Source organism: Dermacentor variabilis, chromosome 3 (genome assembly GCF_050947875.1).
Source record: "Dermacentor variabilis isolate Ectoservices chromosome 3, ASM5094787v1, whole genome shotgun sequence".
Lineage (NCBI taxonomy): Eukaryota > Metazoa > Arthropoda > Arachnida > Ixodida > Ixodidae > Dermacentor > Dermacentor variabilis.
In genome coordinates, this window is record NC_134570.1 from 104,317,150 (window position 1) to 104,331,333 (window position 14,184).

General features: G+C 46.0%; 1 protein-coding gene across 2 annotated transcripts; it reads right to left on the reverse strand.

Annotated features, from left to right (window-relative positions):
• Nucleotides 1-841: 841 nt before the first annotated feature.
• Nucleotides 842-12,283, reverse strand: LOC142574077 (uncharacterized). 2 transcript variants are annotated; one of them, XM_075683247.1, is made up of 4 exons: nt 12,151-12,283; nt 8,822-8,971; nt 3,677-3,767; nt 842-2,180 (listed from the first exon to the last, which is right to left on the reverse strand). In XM_075683247.1, the coding sequence occupies exons 1-4, from the start codon at nt 12,233-12,235 to the stop codon at nt 1,595-1,597; spliced, it is 912 nt and encodes a 303-aa protein (XP_075539362.1). In that variant the 5' UTR covers nt 12,236-12,283; the 3' UTR covers nt 842-1,594. The 2 variants fall into 2 exon arrangements, with proteins under 2 accessions (XP_075539362.1, XP_075539363.1); XM_075683248.1 differs by lacking the exon at nt 8,822-8,971.
• Nucleotides 12,284-14,184: the final 1,901 nt, after the last annotated feature.

The window sequence follows — 14,184 nt, forward strand, 5'->3', positions numbered from 1 at the left end:
GGTGAGATGTGTTCAATTTCGTGCGTGCGTGACAGCATGCTTGTTAATTTAGTTAGTGTGCCTATGTTTATGAGTTTATAGGCCGATATTACTGCTATCCCTACTTCGTATAGTTGAAAAACTACTTCGTATGAAAAGTTGCATTGGTGTACTACTTGCACAAGTCATATAAATGTCGTGTTGTAAACTTTTTATCAATAATACGGGAGCAACAGCGTCAATGTCCGTTCTAATCAAGATGACATTCGTCCTATTGTGCAGCAAAGTAAAATTGACGCATTGCCCCGCGGAGGGGTCAAATAGTGACAACTTGTGTACAACTGTTTGAAGTTACCGTAAATTATGCGGTTTAACATACTACAGCAACCCTGTCAACTTTCATAAAGCGATTTCCTGGAACGGCGTTGCACTTCACGGAACACTTTGGGGACGGATGTTTCGTACTCGCGGTAATGTAGTGCGAGTTGTTCAAAGGAATGATGCTGCGAGAGGCTGACGTGACTTGCTCGGCATAGAAGTGTATATTTCGGTGGACGCCCACCTAAGGAGGTAAGAAAGCGCGATGTACCACAGAAGCCTTCTAATCCGTTCGAAATAAAACACATCCACGTAAGCACATACATACACATCCAACACACGGGCACACACACACGCACACGCACACACACACACACACACACACACACACACACACACACACACACACGCACGCACACGCACACGCACACACACACACACACACACACACACACGCACACACACGCACACACACGCGCACACACACACACACACGCACACACACACAAGCACACGCATACGCACACACAAATGCAGTAGTTTATCTATTTATTGAATCGGTACTTCGGACCAAGGGACCCCGGTCAACAACGACTTTCAGGGACTATGCGCACCTGCAAGCCTGCTGAACGTTGTCCGAGCAGCTCGGATTCGCTTTCCGGTTGCACTACCGATGATGAAGGTGCGACGAGCTCCTCCGGGAAGGCCACATGTTTCGAGGGCGACTCGGATCTCGGCGCGCACTTGTGATTCGTAGGTGACTGAAGAGCTGAACGCAGCCCGCCCTTGCTCGAAGATAGCTCGGACTGCGCAAATCACAGGCGGTGACAAAAGTCACCGGCTCGGCGTGAAGTATTAAGTCTTTAAACGTTTTTAAAAGAATAGTGCATTTATCCATAAAAGCTTGCTGCAATGATGTATCTAGGCTCATATAAACAAAAAGCGTCCGCTACGCAATGAATTAGCAGAAAGCCACTTAAAGATAATTGACAGTGCGTGAAATACTGGACATTGTGTTTTTTTCTTTTTTGTGTAGCTGGGAGGGAGTAACCTAGGGGCAATCAGGAAATGGAACCTTCTTATGAATGTAGCCACTGCTACAAGAAGGGCCACTATAGTGATTGCTTCTACATTCATCAACGCTACAAGCTCCATCCAGCTGCGAAAGACAACCCGAAAATTTCCATTTCAGGGGAGCAGTAAGAAGATCGCGCGTTGGCGAATAGTGAGAGTTGGTTCAGATCAATTTTAGGTGTTCAAATTAGCGCAAGTAACACCGGCCGAAGAAAAGACGACATTATCCCTTTCTTTCTCTCTTCCTCCCTGTTTCATATGCACCTTTCCGAAGATTAAAGAACGTGTTTTCAAGGCCTGTCGGACTGTCGCCGAGTCGCAACCTTGCCTCAGTGCTCTGGCGACTGGCGCTCGGCGTTATCTCCGTGTGGCACGGGATCAACGACGCTGGCGACCGTTCCGCAGCCACTTGAGCCGACGACGAAGACGTCGAGGACAGTATGAGCCGCAAGTGCGGGTACTTCGAGTACATCTCCTCGCCGCTCAGCACGGGTCGCACGAACGGCTCTTCCGGGGCGCTGCATAGCCCGCGCAGCTCTGTCACCGAGTTCAGCTGGTTGGTCAGTTCCGAGGAGCGCTCGGCGACCGCTGCCAGCCACGAGTCACGTGGGCTGTAGAAACCACCGCTGAACAGCTCGCTGTCCATGTGCTGCTGCTGCACCGGCGAGTCGGTGTTCTGCGACGCTGGATGAAGCTCGAGCGGACCGCTAAATGTCTGGTCGCCAATGCTCGCCTGGGACCATACGATAAGCGTCGGTGCGGACTCCTTGTCGCCGATGTAGCTCTTGGCCCAGCGCGGACCGGAACTCCTGGGGTCAAGAACGTAGCAAAATGAAGCACCACGGTACGTGAGAGCCCTACCAGGACGTTCAACGTCGCCCTTGATGCACCTACGTATGTAGAGGATGACCCTATCGAAAAAAAACCCACGTGTTTCATGAATGTTACATCTGATAATACCAAAATATATATCAAAACATGCGCACATCAGATCCTCATATGTTCGCGTGGGATTATTGTCTGTGGGACACATACGTTTCGTTTAAATAGGAGAATCTTCCTGCAAGCAACTTCACTCCTGAAGAGGTGGGACACTTAAAATTGAAATTGTTGGTAAATACAGGACGACAAGCGGGTGCAAGCAGTATTTCGGTGCTTTTTCTTGCACGAGAGAAGTTCGCCTTGCTGAGGCAAGTAATTCATTCATCCAATTTATTTGCATTCCGAGTTTATGCTTTTGCAAACATGTGAAATAGTTCAACGTAATCCAATTGCCATAATATTGCCATAGTAGCAAGCGCATGCCACTCTACAAGAAGTCGAAAGTTTGCACGAAACTGAAGAAACTATAGTTGTCTATTGTGGAGGGTAATTGTTGTGTGACATGCACGAATAAGTTTACCCCGCGGCTGACAGTGCGCGCGAATTGCGCCAAAATTTATGCTACGGTGTGCGGTTTCCTAGTGTCGAGGTCCATGAGGAAAGGAAATGGTAGTTGTCAGCTGTTTCGAAACGACTCCTGCTGTTGCGATATCGGTTACCTGACGCCTCTTCGAGTATTCTGCAGTAATTATGGCCCTCCATAACTGACGACAGCGAGGAGCACTGTCTCTCTCAGCTTAGGAACAACAGCTTTTCACGGGGCCTACACAACGCCGGGCGACGAGACGCGTGGCTGTGCAAGCAATGCCGTCGAAAGTCCTGACGAAGGTTGCGCATAGCGTAGTTTATCACCGATATTTATGTTTTATTTGTTTATTGATTCAGGTACTTTCCTGGCCGTGAGGCGCTACAGAGAGGAGCGGTAGTATGAAAAACAATAGAAATAAAATACAACAACAGATGTATGAAAATAAAAGGAGCTCACACTTGTTGTCTTACACTTTGCTATTTGTTCTTTTGTTTCTGCGATTTCGCAACTAATTTGTGATAACATGGAAACACAATGCAAAATGATGACTACATTACCAAATATGCCAATTGGGCAGCCCGTACAGTGTGCGTGACCGCGGAAAACTCTATATTATATTTGTATTGACAACTGCTACGACAATTTTCTGTCATCCGATGCAGAGGCTTCGACAATTTCTTCAATTGTTCGCGTCACGTATATACACCTTTAAGCATGGTGTTCTGTAAATGAGATTAGCACCTCAGTTCCTAACCTTCTGACGGGCCCCGATCTTTGTGAGAAGCACCCCTTGAAACTGGAAATGTGCGGCAACTCAACTCGTAGCGCAAATGGCAAGCTTTGTTCACTTCGTCAGTCATGAAACCAATGAACAGGATATGCGAAGTGACGAACCATTGCGTGGAGGCGCAGAAGCAAACTGCCAGGATGATGAGGACAAAGCCTGAAAGTGGCAGCAGGAGGCTCGTCCAGGAGCTTGAAGGGTCTGCAACAAGGAACATCGTTAAGATCACTTACTGCCTGGATGTAAGTCTTTCTGTATGAGCAATCTTTTTTCTTTCACGAAAAGCCTGTTCACGAAACGCGCAGTCATTTCTAGCAATGATGCGCTTCATTGTTATGTAAGAGTAAAATGACAAAAAAAAATGGTGAGCGTTGGCATTTCAGCAATTTTCAGCAGATTTGTGTCAGCCCATAACAAAGCTACGACGTTTGCGAAGCGCTCATCGATCAGGTCCAAAGCATCTAGTTCGAAATATTGCATTTAACGAAGAATGGTAAAGACGGACTTTTCATATTATATTTGGCCGCGTTTGGTGTTAAGTTTCGGTGTTTATGTTTGCAAGCAAGGAGACCTAAAGTTTACCCATACTTTAGAGTGTCTAAAATCTAAACAGTTTTCTTCAGTCGACTGCTTTTCGGCAGCACTGCGCGTCGTAAAAATATTGTGAGTGGTATACAGACAGGTGTACACCGTAATCAAAGGAACATGACAACAACCAATATGTCCAGATATGATGGCGTGGCAACGCTGACATTCTCGCACGGCTGATACGGCTTCGATATCTTGTCGGGCTGAAACATTAAACTCAAGACGGTAAGGTGTTGGCGGTTACGAACTTGCATTAGAGCGTGGTAAATATCGTGACGCACCTCTCTTACAATAATGCCGCATAATAAATATCCCTTACAGGGGCCTACTGTTAAGAAATGACAGTCTTAATGTACTACACATCTCTTACTGGTTTGTTTATTGTGTCACAAGATATATTTCATTGAGGAATCTTACTCAAGAAAATTATTCTAAGGAATCACTATACGGACACAGCCGTACAGTCAACATAACATAACTGATAAATACGCAGCAGTAGACAACAACAAGAATTCACTTTTGGATCTTTCAAGGATTACGATATAGACACCCGCGCCCAGCTCACGTATCTTGAAACCAGACACGCTGTACTGCGATTGATTTTCCTGTAAACTCAGTAGCCGTGGTGACTGTCATAAGTGCGCTGTAGACATTTTTAAAAACAGCTAGTGGATCCGACACGCAAGGCAAAAGCCAACACAAAGAAGCGCTTAAATAAGCAACATTGCCTTATTGCTTGCCTACTCCTATTATGCAAAGTGAAGTGCACGCGCAAGGAGAACGGACCAGAATGTTGCATCAAACACGTGTCTAGCAACAATATCAGGGTGCATGGAAAGTGATGCGCAGCTGCAGTGGTGTATCTCATCTCTTCCGGCTGGGACTGCGGTGATTAAGGGACTCTATGTAACTTTTGGAGTTCTACCTCGATACAATATCAGAGATCAACGCTACCAGAAGCTACGGCCATGGGTACAACTTTACCAGCTCCGCTCACATGATCGCCCTGGTGGTCTCGTGCTAATCGTCAGTGCCTAATACTTGAACTTTGGCTTAATTTGACGTCCGAGTACGGCGGTTGTATTGCTTAGTCGAAATCTCTAGCGTCTTCTAACTTATTGTGGCCTCAGAAAAAAAAAAACACCGTCTACTGTCCTTGTGGGCTCCGTTTTATTCCGGAGAAAAGTTGCTTCACAACGCTAATAAAAAACTGACGTTCCTTTTCCTTTCTTTACGGGGTCGGCATGGCGAAGGAGAAGGGGTCACTCCCTCTGTGAAGTAGCTGATGGTTTCTTTAGAAAGGCGCACTCGAAATTTCTTTGTGCTTCGGCCCCATCTCCTGAGGTGATGCTTGTTAACGTTTTCAAGAAGCTGATTCAAAAGATGACCCACGTTGTTAGATTTAGCTCCCTATTGTTGAACAATATATTCGCAGCGTCTTCCAATGAGTAGTGTACGTGGCACTGCTTGTCCTTGCAGCTCCTGTCGTTGAACGTCGCCATCCTTTCTAGCAATATTTCTGTGTCTTCAATCGATAATCCACTGAAGGTCTGTGGCATCCTCGGTTTCGGCCGCATGATAGGTGACACAGGGTTGCCATTGTGGTTGCGGTCTTAGCCATGAGCCTGTTCTGCTCGTGTATAGGTCCGTACTCCGGCAGCAGTCCTTGCAATCGGCGGCTTGCTCGTTGTTCGGTGGCGACATAGACATGCTTAGTGGCTTGGGCTTTCTTTGCCACTAACAGACTGTGTACAGTCCGCAAGGAAGCATTGCCACCAGGAATCCTCTTGTGGACATTATAGATTCGCACAATTAGGTCGAATTGGGTAGTGGTGCCTCTGTGAGCAAATCAGAGAAGCCGTAGCAGCCCTCTGGGCCGGCTCTGTGCCAGTCAGAGCTGACGAGATAGCCACTCAAAAAGCACGATGATAGCAGTGGGCATACTCGGCGATCGTCAAACTCTTATCTGCAGGTAAAGAGCGTAGGCTGTTTAACGTAAGTAATCGTACCTTCTAGAGTAATTGATGGCGCTCGCACACGTTCTAAAATGCACAACACCATCCGCGTCGCGCATGAAGTATGATAAAGCAAAGTTTGGTGACAGCATGGGCAACAAATCGAATCAGCCATGAGATTCAAGAAAGTTCTCACACAGGAGGCGCGTCTTGAGCTGAGCGATAACGTTGTAAGATTTGCTAGCGGGTAAAAAACGGTGACCGGAACAAGATAAACAAGTACACATGTCAATAGGCGAGCTCTTCGCCTTGCAAGTGTAGCGATGGCACGCACACACACACACCTTTCTCCTTTTTGCAAACTCATCGCTTCACAGATTTCACTTTCGTTTTGTCCTCGATACCGCAAGTTCTTAAGATACGGCATAGCTATATATTCGGTAAGCAACTGCCATCTCTGCAATGACCAGCATAGTGACTTCCATGTTAAGCATAAGGTGAATACGAATGCCTCTGACAGGCAATAAGTAATGCACATAACCGTCTGTCCTACACAGCATCGGCTGTGCGACAACCGGATTTCATACATTACCACACCCATGCATTCGACGTATTTTTTTTCCGGCTTCTTTATTTTTCTTTTTCACATTGTTGATTATTTTCCTTTTGACGGTTAACTTGTGCGAAAAGACTGCCTAGACTTTTTTTTTACGTTGAAAAGAAGTTCCACTCCCATCTCCAGATGATGTTCTGTACATTGCGCGCCGCTTTTTTTTTCAGAACAAGGCATGAACCAACCAGCCGACGTGAACACTTTTGCTGTGGACAGTAAATCCAGCAGTTTACTTGCAAAGAGTCGTTGGTTTGTAGCGCAACCACGGTCATTGAACAATTTCACCTATTGAAAACGGCTACCTAATCTATAGGGCTGCTTAAAATAGTTATTTAACAGCAACAACTTCGATAAATACGTTTTTTTTCTTTATAGCTGGTCAAAAGTACTCGCTGCCCTGCATAAGGACATTTCTGTAATTTGGCCTACTTTAGTCTCACCGTGGCGTACAGCGCGCCAAATGAATTTATTTTAACCTGTTTCTGTGTAAGTACCTCAGCACTCTCAATCTTAATGCAAGTAATTTAGAGTCCACTGCAATGCACCACCATAGGCTTCGCTCTTTAGTCTACTGTGAGCACTGCCCAACGCTTTCACCAGAAAGGTTATGCCCCAAACTTTGATTAAGCGAATGAGTGTCTTCATAAATCTCAAATCTCAATCAAGTTACGCGGTCATGCGGTATTGCCGACCTAAGACAGTAGTTAGGGGTGATTTTCTATTGCTCAGTTTCTTTTTTGTCACCCATCCCAACCAGTGGCCGATATCAGTTATAACGTAATCATGTCTTCCTGGCAGCCAATGAAAACGCCGAGAAAAGAAAATCGAGAGTGAATTGAGAAAGTAGCATTTCCGCATAACACGGCTCTTTAATACTTGCAGCGCTCAACTTCGCATGGAAGGTATTCTTGCGATCCTCTTGAAATACAAAAATTCTGTAGTAACCACAGAATATGATTGTCAAACTAAGTGAAAGTATGCGTATCGTCTTCTGGCTAAAGCGACTTCGCGTACTGCGTCTCTCTGCACAGGTCTACGTGTCAGTCTATTAACGCGACAGCGTTAAGGAGCTCGTGTAGCAGAAAAGCCGGTGTCGTCGGTGTCGGCGGCGTTGGCCGTGAGCGATAAATTCCAGCAGGCACTTCATGAATAAAAAACAACTTGTAAGATGGGCTGGGTGGGAATCGAACCAGGATCTCCGGAGTGTGAGACGGAGACGTTACCACTGAGCCACGAGTTTTTTTTTTCCCACTGAGCCACGAGTTCGATGCTTCAAAGCGGTACAAAAGCGCCTCTAGTGAACGCGGTGTTGCCTTAGAAACGAGCTGTTTCTGCTCAGGCGTGCGTCGCTTGCTCAGGCGCACATTTTGTTGTCGCGCCGAACGCTGCGTTGCTCGACGCTCACCGCGTCCGATGCGGGATGCGGGATGCGGGGGCGCGTAGTCGCTGCGCCGTATAGCGCGTCTTACACCCCTTGGCGGGTCGACGGGAACGCTGTCGCGTTCCACTCTTGAAGGCGAAGCTTAAGCGTCCTCCAATTTTTTCCATTCTGAAGGCATTTGTGTACCATCTCTTTACGGAGAGTTTGAAGCGGGTGCTGGAACGTGCGCACACTTTTGAGTGATACGTGTTACAGAATACGTTATGCTCGACGCGTCCTTTCTGCAACGATCACATTTGGAGATAATTTCACTCGCGCGACGTATAGAAAAACTGCTACCACAGGTGTACGAGTGACGGAATCCTTGGCACAGTACCTTGTAGGCAGTTGTAGCACAACGCCGGGAACGCACTCGGTCGTAGACGCCGTCGCCTTCTGGTGTTAGTGCCCTGACATGACGCCAAAGTGAGAAGTATCCCCAAAAGTGATCATCCGAGAACAGCGTCGCCCCCAAGGCGCCCGTCGACGTCGGCACTACCCTCTTCCCACAACACCCCTTCCCCACCATCAAGCCTCCTTTCCATATTTCCATCTTCGCATTACACCTCTCCACAATCCTCCCCTTCACAGTCTAAACACCGAGCGCAGCTTCAAGATAACACACTGTCCATCCTCAACAAAAGATCGCTTCATAAACATGGTCTGGAGAGTAACATACCGACAGTTTGGATGACAGTGCAGTTGTAGTCATCCCAGGGTTGAAATCCCGGCGGACAGCTGCACTGGCCGGCGAGACACAGAGCCGACGAGGAGCAGTTGGTGTCCGCCGTGCAAACCGCACCCAGAGAATGCGCGAACAAGGAAGCGGCTGCTTGTTACCGTGCAATGCGGCGAATAAATGAGAATAATTATTTTAATGAAATAATGTTGCTCGTTCCCAAAATGAGTCTATAAAGTTTCCTAGTGATAATAGCAACTCAGCGAAGTTAATTGACTTCGCGCAGCAATCATGTAAACGAAGAATTGAATAGTGATTTAACGGTAAATCTGAGGAATGCGTTGGCCTTACGTCGCATCTCTTGGGTGTCCCGCATCCGCGATGGAAAGAACAATGCAAAGCGTTACTGAGGGGATCACTGGACACACATGCTGACTCTTCGAAGAACGAAGTGCAACTACTGAGGGTGGTACGGAACCGACCTCCGTCAGTCGCACACGCTTTTTTCTACTTTGGCACTCCTAATAGCAACACATCAAAAGAAAAAGAAATGACTGACAATCTTTTCTAATCTGCAAGAACACTACCAGAGGGACAGGCACATGAAGAGCTTTGTGCGTCTTTGAAAAAGCCCACTTAATGAAACACAAATTTTGACAAGGTAACCTACATGCATGTATGAATACAAGGTGCGCCAGCTAACTTTAACCAGAGTTAGAAGTATGCAAATGCCACTTAGCTGGACAGAACCAGGGTAACGTTATTTGCAGTCGCTTGCAGTTACTTAAATAATCTTTTTCCTTCCGCCTCATTACGTAATTAGCCTTAACTATTTAATTGACTTCTCGAATATAATTAGAGGAAAATCGTAAATGAGAAATTGTAGAGGAGAATGAACAACTCCCAATACAGCTTTCTGTAGCTCAATACGCGCTGCATAAATGTATTTTTCCGAGCGTGAATGAAGCACGCGAACACACGCAAAGTGCCTCGAACGGCCAGTCGCACGGCAATTTTGCGTGCACCTTGCGTGTCCCTGATTGCCTTTCAACTGACACATACGTGAATCGTAGATATCTTGTTAAAAAAGAAAGAAGCATTTGCGTCAGCTACCTGACAAAGACGGGTGTTGCGTCAATTACTGTGCGAGAACTTTGTGGTGTGGCGTGATTTTCAAAGTCGGTTAATCTTGCCACAGTGTAACAGATCACATCAGCAGTACGCCCTATGCATAAGACATTGATGCATTGTTTTAATTTCGATTACCTAGCAAAAACTTTATATTTGTTCTACTTAATTACTTAATTAGAATTGATTGTCTATCCTGTTTGTATTATACGTATCCTTATTGGCATGTCTAAGGTAAAGACATCCTCGACACCAATATAAGATCAGATGGGCGCTCCTAATTCCTACCTTTAATAACTACCGCAGAAAACTAGACAAACCAATGCCGCAATTACACCGCGTGCCGCGACTACTACGCCCTTTTAATCTGCCAATGAATGGACTAGGACCATTCTTTCGGGGTTCTTCGTCCGGCCATTCAGCGTCATCACGAAGTTACAAGGCGCACGTTGGAGCTCAGTAATAAAGCGTGATAGATGTGTTGTCACAGTTAGCCTATCGGCATCGCGACCCAGCTAGCGCCTTTTGGATTTGGACAATACCGCAACATAGCCTAAAAGTATGCCACGGCAGCCAACGTAACCAATGGCCTGTCGCAATGACGAGGCCACCTGATCAGGCACAAAGTTGCGTTTGTTCGTCGGCAGCAGGCTTGAGAGCAACGCGATAGCATTTCTCCAATCGGGCCGCCACTAATAATAGAACTATTTTACACAAGCTATTACTTAGAACTTTCTCAGTTTGCGTGATAGGCGATACGTTGTCGTGATACGTGATACGTTAGGTCAATTCAGCATGTGCACCACCTCACCACAGTACCGCGGTAGACATCACGCGAGACAACACTTTAGTGTACCGCCATCGTGCACCGTGCTAGAGCGTAGTGTCAAATCGTTCATTCGACTGGTCGCCTGTATCCGCAGAATCAGATTCGAGTACATCCGACGTTCCTCGATCTCAGATGCAGAGCACAAGCACGCGAGCCGAACGTGTGAGTCGCTTTCCGAGGCCAAAGTGACAGAGAGGCAATCATGTGACCGCATAAAATGCCAAATTGCGTCTAACAAAAGCACCCGACACTGCCCGACGCGGTGGCGGGATGAACATCCTTTGTGACTCCAGCATAAAGCGGCCAATGTTACAGTGGACCGTCGCTAACAGCGGTGGCGCTCTGTTGTGGTGACACGTTGGAAAACGCACTCAGTCGCGACGGCTGCTCCGAAGACAGGTCTTGCAGCGCCTGATAGCGCTTGACGCGGCAGGAGAGCAATCGAAAAGGGCCGGCCGAACGCTAAGCACGGGCTGTCTTTCGACTAGTCGAGGACAACGTTGCTCACGAAAGCAGTCTGAATCGCTCTGAAGAGACCAGTCCGAGATACTAATAGGTAGGAATTATGCTCAACCCTAATTAGGTGGCGTCATCTGATAGTTAAAGGTCAAACTGCTTTCCCGTCTTGGTGTTATCTGCGTAAGCCAGGTGGTATCACAACAAGCAGCTGATCATAGTCATAAGGACAACATATGGCGGATGTTTTGTCCTCCGCATTAGATCTTATTAATGACTGGTTCTTCTTTCAGGACGAAGAGTAAGTACCAAGGTCGTATTATGGAACTAAGAGGGTGATCTTGGCCGTCTTCGCGTTCTCATTTGTTGGCAGTCATGGTGACCAGCAGTAGCCGCCCCAACATAGCTCATGTTATACGAGGTGCATGCACTGACGGCCTAGCGTGCCACCTATCGCTGTAACGCTTAGCGTATAACGCAAGGATAACACCCTCATATTTCCCACTTTAATGTGTTATAAGAGAAAAAATAACAACTACCAATTTCAAAAGTAGGTCTGCGCAAACAATGTCGACGATACTGTAAGACTTTTCCAATTGCTAACAGGTAAATACGAGAGTATTTACGAAGATCATTAAATATTTAGCCCATTGAATAATAATGAAATTCATGCTCAGTTATGAGCCTTCTCTCCCTATACATCTTTGAAATCTTGACCGCCGCCAAATTATTATCTGTTGCCTTTAGAGCACTCTGCATGAGAGCAAGTCACGAATTTCACCAGCTGTACTTCTTTTGATTGCTTCAAGTATTCGTCACTCCTCACTAGACAATAGCTTGGTATATGGCGATCTGCCATCCTTGAAAGCCTGTCTTGTGTCGACAGCAACATAGTTTTTGAGCATGCGAATTTCACCTGTGGCGTAGCAGAGACTGCCATGCGCGGTCATTGGCCCCGGGGCTGCGGATGGGCAGATGCACAGGTTGTTGGAGCAAGCCATGTTTGGGTCGATGGCCGTGCACTCGTCCGTCGTGTTGCAAACGGCGTGCGCGAATGCTACATGGTTGGGAAAAAAGAGCATTTTCTGTAGGTAATCAATATAACAGTGTATCCAGTAGGTAAACAGTGTAACAGCGGCTAAACATTGTATCCTAGTGGGTAAAAAGTGCTACTGAAAGCATGGAAGGGAAATAAAGTATCAATGTTTCACATTTGTTCCCTGGAACTTGCTTAAAAAACACTTGCATTTAGAGAAGCAGCCACTAATTTATTGACAGTTTGTTTTTAACAGTCCAGAAAAACCTCTATTTAAATTTATCAGATAAAAAATTCGGATGGACACATGAACCTTATTGCATAAAAATAAGGCGTAAAATACTGCCACTGAGTCTCTGACGTTTTCGAAAAGAAAGGGCTAACTCTGTAAACGCTTCATGCTACATGTCTGCGACAAGTCTATGGCGCATGCGCCATGTTTCGAGGACTTCAGTCTCCTGTCGCTGGCCTATTTGGGCGTATTTTTCAGAGCAAGAAATTTATTTCGAAGTCTTTGTCCGTCCTGTCCCGTCGCAATGAGAATGCAATCTTCTGTTATTTTTTTCGCTGGGGTCTTGAAATGTTCATATGTAAAACAGCGCCAAAAACACGGACAAGGGAGGACACAGGACGAGCGCTGTGTCCTCTCTTGTCCGTGTTTTTGGCGCTGTTTTAAATATGAATTATCCGTACCAACTAGCTCGCACCCAAACCCTTCTGAGTCATCTTGAAATGTGTTTGACTTCCGCTGGCACAGATCTCGCAGTGATCACAGTAGGTGCAACTATACGTTTTGCTTAAAAGCATAGTGCGCCATATGCTTTGCTGTATTGCTCATAATGAGGTTACAGCGATATGCTTTGCAGATCTATATTCAATCGGAAGGGCAACGTCGGCATTCTTGTGATCGTAAAGCAAACACTTTTTAAACTCCATGCGTTGTTTCGGCCAATCAGCAGTTCAATAACGGTTTACTTTTTATCGTAAAGCAAACTGCATTATTTTAAGTAGAATTTATCGTTTTCAAAACAATTATGGAGCTGGACATGTAACAGTAGTTTTTTTTTACGCTCCCTTTCACAAAGCCGCTTTGGCGTATTAACAAGACGAGCGTGGTCTTATTGAGCTCTACAACATTTTGCAGAGTTCCCGAGAGTTTATGTTTAACTGGGTTATCGAATCAACCAAAGGTGACATCACCCAAATGATCAAACGTTCTCGCTTCAAGTACCCACATATTAGAAACGTTGCACTGCCCATGCATGAAGAGCAAATTGTATTCAACGTGGACTATATTTTCTCAACTTTTCCCTACTTACAATTCGCCCCGGTAGTGCCCGACGCTTCAATGAAGAAGGCGCCCATAGTTCAGTGCGTAACTGGCGGTAAGCGAGTGATGGCTGCTCGTTCTGTGATAAAGAAATTGCAATAATGTAAATTTAGCGAGGCATTCTATGCTATTCTGTTGGTACATTTTCCACACATAAGGCACGTTCATTCGGATATGGGACGTTCATATGCGGCCTCCGTAGAAGAATGTTTTGTGCCGGTATTGTTGGAGTAGGTATATCGTAGTTTGTTGCCCATGTAGTTTAGAACGCCTTCGTTGTGCAATATCTATAATCAATAAAGAGGCAAGAAGTGCTAGGCCACATGTCCAGAGGCTGCAAGTCCAGAAAACACGCATGCGTGCTTTATAAATAAAAAAAGGTTTATTGAGGTCTAGACTAGGACAAGAGCACATTTCAGGTGCATATTCAATGTATTTAAACATCCTCTTTATCGTTTCGCAAATAAGCCGGCGATGGGTTCCTTCAGCTAAATGAAGACTTCATTATCAATTTGTTTGTTCTAGTGCGATTTGTTCAGAGGAGGCTTGCTGAGCCGAAATGCTGGAAATATAGTCCACTATAA

Coding starts and splice junctions, on each gene's coding strand:
- LOC142574077 (XM_075683247.1), bottom strand. CDS start 12,235: ATGGCTTGCTCCAACAACCTGTGCATCTGCCCATCCGCAGCCCCGGGG. Junction 8,972..12,150: donor CAGTCTCTGCTACGCCACAG/GTGAAATTCGCA, acceptor GGTAACAAGCAG/CCGCTTCCTTGTTCGCGCAT. Junction 3,768..8,821: donor CACTGTCATCCAAACTGTCG/GTATGTTACTCT, acceptor TCCTTGTTGCAG/ACCCTTCAAGCTCCTGGACG.